Source organism: Solanum tuberosum, unplaced genomic scaffold (assembly GCF_000226075.1).
Source record: "Solanum tuberosum cultivar DM 1-3 516 R44 unplaced genomic scaffold, SolTub_3.0 scf00339, whole genome shotgun sequence".
Taxonomy (NCBI): Eukaryota; Viridiplantae; Streptophyta; class Magnoliopsida; order Solanales; family Solanaceae; genus Solanum; species Solanum tuberosum.
The window spans coordinates 661,311-675,741 of NW_006239260.1; the positions used below are offsets into that span (position 1 = coordinate 661,311).

A 14,431-nucleotide genomic window follows, 5' to 3' on the forward strand; every position below is an offset into this window, starting at 1 on the left:
TCAAATACTTGCATTCAGGGTTAAATATTCAGATACTTGTTTTTAGGGCTTTGAAATCCAGAGTATACATCTATATTATGTATACAATGTTTTTAGAACTACATGAACTTATAGCTTGTGAAGAGAATTGTAACGACCTAAACATTGTCACGAAAAACTTAAAATTATTCGTCAAAAATATGAAATTGCGTCAAGTATATATACAAGTGAAATCATCTAGCCACTTGCATTGTTACCACAACATGGGGAGCAACCAAAGACATTTTTTTGGTAAGACATTCATATGAAGAAACACAACAACAACTCACTGCACTCCCAGATGTATATTTTAAAAAATATAATCATACCATGAATTTAATAAGATTTTTTTTCATACGCACAAGCAAATTCTCTAGTATACCTATAATCATACAATATGTATATAATACCTTCGAGGTTAGATCCCTCATCCAAATAAGTGGAAAGAAAGATAAATTTGATCTAAACATGTGAAAGACAAACATATTTGAACTATTTCTAATAGACTTAGAATATTTTCGATGATTAATCATGTAAATATTAAAAAATATATTTTCATAATTTTAGCTGAAAAATAGAAAAAAGAAAAAAAAAGTCAAAAGAAGAGATTTTTCACAAAAAGGAAATTCCCAACCCTTTACCATTTTTCTTATTATTCAATATTCCAAAGAAAGAGCAAAATCTCATAAACCAAATTTCACATTTGAAGAAAATTGATCAAAGAAAGTGAAAAATCAAACACAAAAATCCCAAAAATTTCTTCAATTCCATAGTTTTTTCTCCAAAACCCATCTTCCCCTTTTCAAATCTCCTTGATTCTCAAACCCTAATTCATAAATTCTCCTTCAATTTTGCATATTGAGTTTCAAAAATGGGGTTTTTGGAATCTTAATTTTCAAGATTTGGAGGAGGACCATGATGAGAAGTATATGGTGGTGGGAGAAAAACCATGATTTCCTACTACCCTTTTTGAGTTATTGTAAGATTCAATCAAAATCGACTGGTTTAGTTGTGAATGGAATCGAAGAAAGTAGCTTCATCTGGGGAAATTCAGAATAAAAAAGACAAAAACTTGAAGATAATACACTGGGAAGATTATGAACAGGAACTAGTTCGTTTGTGTAGTCTTACATCTGCTCTTAATGAAGCTAAGGAGAAGAAAGAATTGGTTCAGCAGAAACTACAGTCATTTATACAGGTAAAGTTTTGAGCTTTCTTCTTTTTAATAGTCTTGGTTAGTAGAGTTTTAACTTTTATTTTATGTTTTTTTGTTTGCTTCTGAAGTGCATTGTATCTGTTTCCCTGTTTATAACCAGTAGTAATAGGAGTTTTGTTAACTGGTAGCATGTTGTCCGCAAGAAAAATTTCCCATTCTTCTAAAAATTTAATAAAAATAGGGGACTTTTCATCAATAAGAGCCAAGACAAGATCATCATAGTCGGATGAGTCGATGTCAACTATGAAGATCTGTACGAAAGTTTTGATGTCACCCGGCTGGGGCACCTGTTGCTGGTGGGAGGTGTCAGGTATGCATGCAGTGGAATTAGTCGAGGTGCATGAAAGCTGGCCTGATAACCAGGGTCATTAAAAAAAGTAGCACTATTGTTACTCGTTATTTACTGTGCTTCAGTTATCCCGTTAGTGGTTCTTCTTCTTTAGTCTTAATAAGTGGTACAACTTGTTTCTCTTTGTCTATGGCCTCAATATTGGGTTGGTAAATTCCTGAAGTGAAATAAAGAGTAAAAGAATATGAGTGAATTGTCATACTTTTAGGGCGTAGTCTCATCTCCCGTTTTTTCTAACCATTTTGTGCGAGTAAATTCAGAGAAGTGGAAGTAATAAGATGCTCTTTTAATGCTTTTGACTTCTATGTTCTCATACTGTCTCTCCTTTCCTTTTAATTTTTTGGGCTTTAATGAATTAGCCCGCTTGTTAGCGGGTGGCGATATGGTTCTCAGGTAGAAGCAGAGTCACTAAGTCGTTTGAATGAGCTTGATGAGATGAGAGAAAAACTGGATTCTAGAAAATTAGTGATGGGAAACATGTCAATGCATTCTAAAGTTGTCAAAGAGAAAGTCAAGAAGCAAGAGGAGCAACTTAGTAATGACATCAGGTCACTTTTGGTTGCAGGGACTTCTCTTTCTGCAGCTAGCAAGCGCTTGCAGGTATCTTACCATTTCAAAACTGTTTGTTCCCCCCTATATATGCTTATATCTACGTCACCTTCTATACATGTGTTCCATCCCAAAGGACTGTTTACTGACCCGCTTTGCATTATTTGCAACCCATAACGAGATTGAAAACTTTAGATGCATGAAAGTGGTATATGGTTATGTTTAATAAAATCTTGACATAGTGAGGCAATTGGCATGAGGAACACCTACCAATTTATTCTTGTCAGTTAATAAAGCCTCTCTTCTGAGTGGCTTGCATTCTAGATCCTTCAAATGTTTTGCTCAACTGGCTGTCTATCAAATTCCTAATTGTGCTTCTTAAAGCACTTTTTAGCAGGATATATGTATGGAATTTTTTATTGTTTTTGTGAAATGACACTTCGTTTATTAAAGAAAGGTAACATATATATTATAAACAGGGAACTACACCAAAGGTGTATTCCAGTAATAATTACCAGTAGTAGTCAGAACTGCAAACCCTACTACCTATCCAGTCATAAGCATTTTAGAACACAAGAAATGTCCTCAACATCTAAAGGATATTCATGCTTGCACTAAAAATAAAGCAGCACTAAACAGTTCATCCTTAGTTTCTGGAAGTTACAGGATTTATCTTGAAAACACCTCTGGTTCCTTTCCCTCCAAATAGTCCACCATATGCAAGACTGATTACCCTTTCTGTTCCAACAAGCTAAAACGTCATGTATGTTCCTTGGCATGGTCCACCTGATACCCCTTAGATTGATGAGAATCTTCCATAGTTTATCAGCCACTTCACAGTGTAAGAAAAGATGATTTATTGTCTCAGCCTCGAATCCACGAAAAAAGCATCTGGAGCACAGCTGAAGTCCCCTTTTCATTAGATTATCTTGAGTCAGAGTAGCCTGTTTATCCAATAAACATGTGAAATATGCTACCTCAAATGGGATTTTGACTTTCCATATCATCTTCCAAGGCCAGCCTCCAGGTTGTCTGTGAATTAAGTAAGCAGAGGTTGTTGGTGAAATAGGATTATCTGTGTAAAAAGAATTATATTTTCTCTGATGTCGAGAGTAGTTAGTTGGTCTTCATCCTCCAGTTATTAAAAAAATTTAGTTGGCCTTGTCCTCCGGTTTTTAAATAAATTTAGTTGGCCTTGTCCTGCATTTACCTGGATGTTTCTCTATTCGCTGGTATAGAGTTTTCTCAGTTATTTTTCTTCTGATGTATTACTCCTCCTTTGAGTACTTCGCGGGGCGATTGATCATCTGGACAGCTGCTGGTTTCTGCCTGTGCTTATGTTTTACTTCTTTGAGCGGCGTTGTCCTGACAACTACTGGTTTTGTTATGGTTTTTTGCACATACTTTTATCTTTCTAAGTTCCTTGTTCAGCTAAAAGTTTTACATTGTTCTCTATTTTCCCTCTGGTTTTTGAGACTTCATATAACCAAAAGTCTCATTTTCTCCATGCAGGATGAAAGTAGGTCCCTAGCTGGAGAAAGGGGTTATGGGCAACTCAGAACCTTGCAGAGAGTATTCAGAACGAGACAACAGTATATGGTGTCTCAAGTTCACATGCTTTATCCTGTGAGGGTTGCAATTGGACAGGCACCTGAGCAAGAACTTGAATTTTTCAACAATAGTTCCAACTCAGGTAATGGATCTTATGATGACTTGTTTTGTCAATATTTCCACGCGTGTGCTCTTGCATGAAAATTTTGAAAAAGGTTTGATTTCATGGCAGAGTTTAGTTACTTTTTGATACTACATTGTCGCACCTTTCACTTGTAAGAAATAGGACTGCAGGTGTTATCACGAAGCACTTCTTGGAGACAAAGGTGTAAGAGCTTGGTCTGCTTCTTTTAATCTCAAGCTTTAAGATCATTCCGACATGGCCATTACTAGAGTGAATTTGAATGCCTAACGTATGGATTGCTAGGCAAAGTCCTCTGGTTTCCTCTTGCCTGGTACCTGGACCAAGATTCTCCTTGATTCTTGCATTTAATGCATTATGCCAAGGAAAATTGAAGACGCACACTAGTGTTCCCACAAGAATCTAGTCATTTCTCCTGAGAATAATCTCCTCATTAGTGCGGATCATTCTTGTTAGCTTTTATTCATTCATTTATTATAAATAGAAATTTGAGTGGAGTTATAGTAGGGATTAAAATAACTAATGGAGAAAATTGAGAGAAAAACCTTTTCTGGTGAATGTGTTTTGTATAAATATGAAAAATACCTGTTATAACTGTGGAGTACTGTAAAGATAGGCCTATTTATGAATCCAATCCGACAAAGATGTGGGTAGTTCAGTGCATAAATAGGCCTAAAAGAATCCTTGCTTTGTGTAATTGGATGGCATTGCTTCTAGTTTCACATCCTAAAAGAATCCTTGCTTGTCCTATCGAATGTAGCAGTCAATTTTCTTAAGATGTCATCTTTGAAATAAATACCTGAAGTTTTGTTTCATTTGGTTTCTTAGTAGGGTTATGTGTGAGGATTCTATAGCTGATGATACCGATTAGCTGATGGTTAGAGTCTGGAAATTGTGTTGCCTTCCTGCCTAATATACCGATTATTTTGGTAGTAACAGTTTTTGTAGTTTAGATCATGAAATCATCTGTTACAAATGTGAAGAAACAAAGAGTAGACAAGCCTATCTCAGTTTTCTTTTTGCCTTTTCAGGTGACTCTGCTGGGTCAAAACCTTTAGATCACGGATCCTTGACCATTGCAGGTATACATTTGACTGTGTTCACGAAGATGAGTTTCTTTACTGATAAGAAGGAGGTTCAGAGGTCTGCAACTGCCCTGGGATATGTTGCACATGTGTGTTCGTTCTCTTTGCTTCAGACTCTTCATTTTAAATTGTATTTTTCCCATTTTGGCTGTTTTTAATCAATGTAATATTTCACTTCTTATTAGATGACTTGTAGAATCTAAGTTCTCCACTTTTGGAGTTCCAAATATTCACATAACAAAAAAGATTGTGCAAACATGTGAAGTCAGATATCCACAGACAACATAATGAAGTGTCTAATTCAGTTTTATTGTTTATCACGGAGTGTCAAAGTCAGTTTTTTCTTAAAACAATTGCGAAGTCAAGGTAGACATCATATCTTGAGAGTTGGCTAATAAGCCAGGAACTTATCCTGTGGGTAGTTCATCAGCATCTGTCTTCTCTGTGTGTGTATTCATTTGCATTGAAGTCATTCTATTACTTTTTGTGGAATACACCAACGATAATTGTATTGATAAAAAAAAGGGAAATTACCAGTGATGCGTTGTTTCCTTTATGTCATTCTTCTGTTGATCTTTCACTGTAATTTATCATTAGTCTGCTAGTGTATATTAATCTAGCTTATCTACCTTCATGCAGGTGGTCACACTTATTGCATCTTATTTACAAGTTCCTCTTCGTTATCCCTTGAGGTTTGGAGGATCTCGATCATATATCCGTGATTATGCACCTTCAATAGAGCCTTCGTCATCTGATTTAATATCTAGTTCCTCAGTTTCCACAAATTCAAGGCCCGTGGAATTTCCTCTATTTTTAGAAGGCCAAGACTCAACAAGAGCGGCTTATGCTGTTTTCTTGCTGAATAAGGTCTGCTTCTTTATCTTACCTCTGCATATCCAGCTAAGTCCTTGTAAGAGTGTATGAAAATCCATGCTCCATGAACAATCTATTCAGACAACTTTATGATACAACATGTTCAATGGAATTGGATCTCTGATACCACTTGCATTTTTTTAAATCTAGATATCTGTTTTTTAGAATGTCCATCTAAATATTTATCTTGGTACATTTGAGGAATTTGCCTTGAAGTTTAAGAAGTGAGAGTTTTAAAACAGCCTTGAAGTTTAAGAAGTGAGAGTTTTAAAACAGTCTCTTCCCTCCTTTCCAATTATTACTGTCCAGTTTGATTCGAAGAGGTAGGGAAGCATTTAGGCATTGTATGTTATCCACCGCCAAGGAGACTCTTTTTTTGTGATTCCAAGATACAAATGAAGCATTGAGCATTGAGCATTGAGTTGTAGTATGTTATCCACCACAGAGGAGAGACTAAGTTATGTGATCCTTCCAAGTTAACTTTGTTTTCCTGTTATAGCTAGAAATAACAAGTTATGAAGAAACTTAGAAAGACAGGTAGGGGCACTCCTCAGTACAAAGATTTCTTATGTTAGTAGATGCTTGAAATTGTCTATGAGATCTTTCAGCTTCTTATACTTGATGCCCTTGTAGGTTATCTTGACTATTGATACCTCCTTTCTTCTTGATAAATGCTGCTAACCTCTCATGGACACTTTCTTCATGCTAATATTGTTATGTCGTCATTTATTTGCTTATGACAATAAGGGGTCGTTGGTGTGAGGGATAAAAATAATTAGTCTTGGGATAAAAAAATAATATAGGGATAAAATTTTAGTGTCTTGTTTTGGTTGCCAAGTTTGGATAACTTATCCCACCATTTATACCATAGTGATGGGAGGATAACTTATCCCAGGATAGCTCATGATAATTAATCTTGGGATAACTTGTTCCCAACCAAACGACCCCTTAACAGTCTTGTCCTCTTTAGCTATGAGAGAGGTGATAGATCATATGACTATGTAGCCTTAGTTCACAGTTCTTGCCGTATAGGTGATTACCAAGCATTACATACTAGGACTTAAAAAGCTTGATTGTTACCTCCATTTGAGGGTTTCTACTGGCTTTCAATTGCAATTTCTCAGTTCTCATCATGTTTATTTTTTCGTCCACCTCTTCCTCTGCTTGTTTCAAAAGTGACTACTAGCCTACCATTCGTACCGTTTGCTCTTGTCAGCTTTCATGTACGTGTTTCCTCTTCCCTTGACGTACCCTGCTTTCAATGCCCTCCAACCAAATTTGCTCATTTTGCCAAGTTGGAGTTGAGTTACCCTCGACGGGTGTATAGGCTGTGTGATACTTGTAGTAGTGGGGGTAGAACTCAGAAAGCTAACCAAGGCTGTCTTTCCAATTGACACTTCTCGTAATGTCTATATTTTCTATCAAGTAGTGGGGTTAGAACTTAGAAAGCTAACCCTCCAAGTTAACCACCCTACCTGAAAAGCCGAACAACTTGCTTAGCGTTTGATTATCGATTTAATTCTTCTCTCCTCCCCTAAGTTAATTTTCTTTGGTTTTGGCATTTCCATCGAAACTAAGTTCGAAACAATCTAACTTTTTTTTCTTCTTGTGTGTGTGCAGGATATAGAACAACTTCTGAATTATATTGGAGGCAGAAGTTTAGGGCCAAGACATGTACTAGCTAATTTGAAAGAGCTTCTTAGGATAATACTTTCTTCAGAGTATATAGACACATCATTATGAGATTATGTAAATGTAGATCATTGTTATTTTTATACAGGTGCTAAATTTTCACTTGATGCACCTTGCCCTCACATTATTTCATTGAATCCTAAAAGAAAATTTTATGGTTCTGTTTGTTATACATTTGGTGTCTTCTAGTTTCCAAGTTCCTAATTAATATTGCATCGATCGCGATCGAATATATCGATCTCGCCATCATATGAATTGCAAATCTGTGCATGACTAGTAACACATTGATGGATGTCAACAAACTATAATTCCGATATTAACGATTCGATAGGAAGCCATGACAATATTTCAATAATTATTTGTTTGGGAAGGGTAGAAATTTTTATGGTATGTTTCATCTTGGCGGGCTAATGACTAAAATAATTAATCAATCAGTCTTTAAAGTAATCTAATTTTTTTCTTTTACTAAAAAAAAGAGGTTAATCTGTTTCCTTCTAAAACTCTTCTTTAAAAAATAAAATAAAATTACTGTCGAAAATAAATAAAGTGAAAATAAAGATTAGATAAATAAAATATAGGAGTATTAGTATTTGAGTTAGTATATATATGGTTAAAAAATATGTTTGGACGTAAACCCTAATGGCAAAAAATAAATCGGACTTTGATGAAGTTGCTTACATTCTTCCAAGTGATATTCAATATCTCATACTTATCAAGGTACTTATAGTTAAATCTTTGTTACGTTTTAAATCTGTTTCTAAGTCGTGGAATGTTATAATCTCTGACAATGAATTCAAGAGAATTCATTGCGATCAATCCAAAGCATTGGGACGTGAAAAGCTATTGTTACTCAAATATAGTACTAATGAATTTGGGTTTCGAGAGTTGGAAACTTCACAATTAGATATAATGGCAAAGGGAATTTTTCTTCCAAGAAAATTTCGAAAAGCTATAGTCTTGTGCTCGTGTGATGGTTTGGTTCTTCTAAAAAACCCTATGGCCTACAAAACTTATGTTTTGTGGAATCCGTCTACAAGAGAATCTAAAACACTTGCATGTCCTTATTTTAACTACAAAGGCAAAGTTCCAAATGCTTGTGGGATTTTTTATGATTCTAGTGTCGATGATTACAGGATTATATTGATTTATAAGTGGAGTTATGGTATGTATTCTTTGAAGAATGATTGTTGGACGAAGAAAACAAGTTCAACTAGTCATATAGTACGTCTACTACATGATTGTTCCTTGAATGGGGGAATTAGTACCGGAGGTTATGTATATTGGATTGACTACGACAGTCTTGAAGAAAGAAATTCTACAATCATATATTTTGATGGGAAGTCAGATGAACTTAAAAAGCTTCCAACACCAGTTTTTGCAAGGGAGAGCGACTTTTTTGGTTTGATGACTATTATGAAAGGTTGTCTTAGTTTATATGGTGGCAATCACCAGAGTCTGGTATTGGAAATATGGATTATGGAACGAGATGAATGGAAATTGTTAATGAAAATATGCAACTTGCCCACTATTTGCAAAACATTTATAAAAGGTACACAACTATTTTGTTGCACGAGAAATGGTGAATTTGTCTTTCAAGAATGGATAGCTTCCCAACTCTTTATATATAATCCTAGACAACAATTGCTTACGAAATCTCAAATATCAAAGAATAGGAATTTTCGCGCTATTTCAACATGTTTGGATAGTTTATATTTTCCGAGTCTCAAAGTTGAGAGATCGAGAAAGAGAAAGAGAAAGAGAGTCTGCTACTTGCCATTTTAGATGATAAGTCCATTTTTTTTCCATATGATATCCTATTTGGTATCCTTGTTTGGCTACCTATTAAGTCTTTGATTCGTTTTCAATTGGTTACGACATATGGATTATGAAACATATGGAAAATGTAAATGGTTAATGAACATATGCTTTGTTTAGTGATGATTAATCTACAATTTGAACTACTTGATTTAATCTTAATTATATGATTCATATTGTTGAATTAAATATATGTTTATTTTGGTTTAATATAAGGCTAATACTTTGGAGATTTCACGCATTTCAAAAGTCTTTTCTTTTTTCTTTCTTAAACTTTAAGGTGAAAACTTAGATAACCAACTAACTGAACTACTAAGTTTACCCATTAATTTTGCTAGTTTTTAAGTTGTAATACTTTATTGCTAGTATTTAATCATCCATCTTTTGTTCAAGTGAGCGTTTAGTCAAGATGAAAAAAATTATGTTGGAAACGCCAACGCACGAATAAATCCTACAATGTGCGAATTTAAATTTAGTCAGTATCTAATGCGAGTAATGGAATACATTTTATTACCTTGAAAGAATTTTTTCGTTATAAATAAATCTTATGGATGAGATGTTTGTTCTGAAACTAAATATTTATCTCTTATGAGATTAATGAGAATATTAAAACTAGGAAAAAGGGTAAAAAATTCCCTTAAACTACATGAAAGGAACAAAAATGTCCTCCGTTTATAGTTTGGCTCAAAAATGCTTTACCGTCAATACTTTGGCTCAAAAATACCGTTGCGGCCAATACTTTGGTCCAAAAATGCCCCTATAGTTACAAAATTGGTCAAAAATGCCTTTTTCCAAATAAATATATTATTTTTATTCTTTTTAAACACATCTTCTTCCAAATTAAAATATTATTAAAAAAAATACTATTCTTGTTTTCTTTCTTCTAAAATCACTTTAACTAATAAAAATGTAGGAAATAATTTTTTTCTTCTTAATCTCATTTTATCAATTAAAATAGAATAACTTCATGTATCCTTTCGACAAATAATATATGTCATATATATAAGATCATAGTATATCCATCATTAATTTATATTTATATAACAATAAAATATAATGATAATAAATTAAGAAATATTTTTATTTTTATTTTTTTCTGAATTGAAGTAAGATAAACATTTACTAATTTAAAAAAAAACATTATTAGAAAAAGAATGTGTTAAAAAGAAAATAATAATATCTTTATTTGGAAAATGAGCATTTTTGACCCATTAAATAACAATAAGCGCATTTTGGACCAAAGTATTGACGGCAAGGGCATTTTTGGACCATACTACAAACAGAGAGCATTTTTGTTCCTTTCGCATTGTTAAAGGACATTTTTGAACCAAAGTATTGACGGTAAGAACATATTTGAGCCAAACTATAATCGTATGACATTTTTATTCCTTTCACATAGTTTAATGACATTTTTGACCCTTTTCTCTTAAAACTATAAACTATACTATAAATAATACCGGTAATGTTTATTTTTTCAATCCACTTTATCCATCTATTACCCAACCCCATTATTTTAATCAACAAACCTTATAATAAACTAGTAGGGTAAATCTAATCTTTCTATTACTACAAAAGTAGAAGAAGGTTTTGTTTCCTTCTAAAACTCTTTTTTTAAAATTAAAATAAAATTGTTGTCGAAAATAATTAATGTGATTAATAGTAGTATTTGAGTTTGTATATATATGGTTAAAAAAAATTATTTTTGGACGTAAACCCTAACAGAGCAATTGTTGTCCAATTACATATTATAATGGCGAAAAATAAATCAGACTTTGATGAAGTTACTTGCATTCTTCCAACTGATATCCAATATCTCATACTTATTAAGGTACCTATAGTTAAATCTTTGTTACGTTTTAAATCTGTTTCTAAGTCGTGGAATGTTATAATCTCCGACAATGAATTCAAGAAAATTCATCATGATGAATCCAAAGCATTGGGACGTGCAAAGCTATTGTTACTCAAACAAAGTACTTATGAATTTGGATTTCGAGAGTTAGAAACTTCACAATTAGATATAATTGCAAAGGGAATTTTTCTTCCAAGAAAATTTCGAAAAGCTATAATTTTGTGTTCATGTGATGGTTTGGTTCTTCTAAAAAACCTCTATAAAACTTATGTTTTGTGGAATCCGTCTACGAGAGAATATAAAACTCTTTCATGTCCTTATTTTAGCTATAATGGCAAAGTTCCAAATGCTTGTGGGATTTTTTACGATTCTAGTGTCGATGATTACAAGATTATATTGATTTATAAGTCGAGTTATGCTATGTATTCTTTGAAGAATGATTGTTGGACGAAGAGTTCAATTAGTCATGTAGTACATCTACTACATGATTGTTCCTTGTGCGATGGAATTAGTATTCGAGGTTGTGTATATTGGATGTACTACGACAATCTTGATGAAAGAAATTTTACAATTATATATTTTGATGGGAAGTCAGATGAACTTAAAGAGCTTCCAACGCCAATTTTTGCAAGGGAAAACAACTTTTTTGGTTTGATGACTAATATAAAAGATTGTCTTAGTTTATATGGCGGTAATAGCCCGAGTCTGGTATTGGAAATATGGATTATGGAACGAGATGAATGGAAATTGTTAATGAATGTATGCAACTTACCCACTATTTGCAAAACATTTATAAAAGATGCAGCACAGCTATTTTGTTGCACGAAAAATGGTGAATTTGTCTTTCAAGAATGGATAGCTTCGCGACTCTTTATATATGATCCAAGACAACAATTGCTTACGGAATCTCAAATATCAAACCATAGGAATCTTCGCGTTATTTCAACTTGTTTGGATACTTTATATTTTCCAGTTTCAAAGTCGAGAGAACGAGAGAGATAGAGAAGAAGAGAGGCAGCTATCTGTTAAATCTTTGTTACGTTTTCAACATGTTTGGATAGTTTATATTTGTTCTTATTTTATTTATCGAGTATCTGAATTTCGTTACGTTTATCAGAGGAAAATGGTGAAGATGAAAGGGGAATTGCAGAGTACTCTGGTTCTGAGTCTGCTCTGTTTAGATGATTAATCTACAATTTGAACCATTTGAGTTAGTCTGATATGATTCGTATCGTTGATTTAAATGTAATATTTGTTTTGATTGTTACTTAAAGTAATCCTTTATGTAACGATTGATTTGGTTTGTGTCTATTACCTTATTACCTGATAATTTTGCTAGTTTTTGAGTTGTGATACTTTATTACTAGTAGTTTGTCATCCATCTTCTGTTCAAGTGCGCGTTTAATCGAGTCTTTAAGATGGAGAAAATTCTATTGGAAACGTTTCCCTGTGAAGAAATTTTGCAAAAAAATAAGGTATAATAATATTCTCAAGTGCAAGAGGAAGCAAGCAATTGACGATCCCCTAACAACACCAAGGCCAAAAGTCCAAAAACAGTAACAACAACTATGTGTGATTATTCATCATAAATTGACTAGTTTTACGATTTATATATTTGTTCTTATTTTATTTATCGAGTTTCTGAATTTCGTTACGTTATCTCTATGGGGAATCAGAGGAAAATGGTGAAGATGAAAGGAGGATTGCAGAGTACTCTGGTTCTAAGCCTGCCTCTGTTTAGTGATGTTGATCTACAATTTCGTATTGTTGATTTAAATATAATATTTGTCTCGATTGTTACTTAACTTTTATTGTATCGTAAAATTAATTTGGTTCGTGTCTATTACCTTATTACCAACTGTACTATTGATTACCCGGTAATTTAGCTAGTTTTTTGAGCTGTGATACTCTATTACTGGTATTTTGTCATCCATCTTCTGTTCAAGTGTGCGTTTTATCGAGCCTTCGAAATGGAGAAAATACTGTTGGAAACTCTGCCCCGTGAAGAAATTTTGCAATGTGCAAATCTAAATTTAGTCGGAACCTAATGCGAGTACCGAACCAAAGATGGAGAACGCTAATTACGTATAATAATATTCTTACAAGTTTTTATTACTTTCCTTGTTTTTCTCTATTCAAATAATATACTTCTAATCAAGTTTAATTTTCAAATCAAGAATTTTCTTATTTAATTAATTGGATAATTTCAAAAACCTCACTCCAGGTTTAGCTTCGTAACACAAATCTGATACTTGATTCTTCCAATATAAATCTTAGTTGGCGCGATACGTATTCCATAAGAGAGACTAGAGATCAATTATTTGCCAACACCTTCTCAGTCAAGTTCATCGTATCGTGCTTGCCTAGTGCCGTTTATATCTTGTATGTGGTTTGTCAACTATTGCAGAAGAGGGAATTTACTCACTGCACACATGAAGAATAGCGATTCTGGGCCCACGTGGTTCCAAGGAAAAAAAGTATACATTTAGGGGCTAATTACATTCTATTCTAAAAGTTTCCCTAAATTACAAAAATCTCGAATTTTTCATTGCTCTCGGATACATTCCTTGAAAGGAATGTATACGAGAGGAGATAGAAATGTATCTGAGAGAGGATTTTTGTAACTTTTTTAAATGGTAGGAAATTTTAAAGATTATGATATCTTAAGTTGTGTATGGACGCAAAATCAAAAAGATATTTCCTCACAATACAATTGGTTTAAACCCTAACCTAAAACCTTTTTCCTCCACTACTACTTGCCGCCTTACCCAATTTTTCAACAACCAAATGCCAAAGAAGAAATTGCATACCAACACTAACGCACCGAATCATACTAGAAAAAAGAAATTACATACCAGCACTAACACATCGAATCGTGTTAGAAAGAAGAAATTACATAAAAGGACAATTACCTTTGAAGATGATACATCCATTCTTCCTATTGATATCCTTCTCAACATCCTCATTAACGTACCAGCTAAACCTTTGTTACGTTTTAAATCTGTTTCTAAGCCCTGGAATGTTATGATCTCCGATAATCAATTCAAGAAAACTCATCGTGATCAATCTAAAGCTTTGGGCCATGAAAAGCTCTTGTTACAAAGATTTAATAGTAATGCTTTCGAGTTTAGAAACCTCGAAAAATCCCAATTAGTTATGATGGAAAATCAATTGATAAAGTTTCCTTTAAAAAGATTCCAACATGCTGTAGTCTTGTGTTCATGTGATGGTTTGGTTCTCTTAAAGAACCCTAGAGCTTACAAAAATTATGCATTGTGGAATCCGTCTACTA

At 33.5% G+C, this 14,431-nt stretch overlaps 1 protein-coding gene across 3 annotated transcripts; it reads left to right on the top strand.

Moving 5' to 3' along the window:
- Positions 1–617: 617 nt before the first annotated feature.
- On the top strand, positions 618–7,635 carry LOC102585435 (UV radiation resistance-associated gene protein). 3 transcript variants are annotated; one of them, XM_006360896.2, is made up of 6 exons: positions 618–1,216; positions 1,977–2,183; positions 3,645–3,825; positions 4,857–4,999; positions 5,550–5,777; positions 7,404–7,635. In XM_006360896.2, exons 1-6 carry the CDS (start codon positions 1,034–1,036, stop codon positions 7,524–7,526), a joined length of 1,065 nt encoding a protein of 354 aa, XP_006360958.1. In that variant the 5' UTR covers positions 618–1,033; the 3' UTR covers positions 7,527–7,635. The 3 variants fall into 3 exon arrangements, with proteins under 3 accessions (XP_006360958.1, XP_015170556.1, XP_006360959.1); XM_015315070.1 differs by having other exon boundaries at positions 1,061–1,216; positions 1,943–2,183; XM_006360897.2 differs by having other exon boundaries at positions 1,061–1,216; positions 1,955–2,183.
- The last annotated feature ends 6,796 nt before the right edge of the window (positions 7,636–14,431 follow it).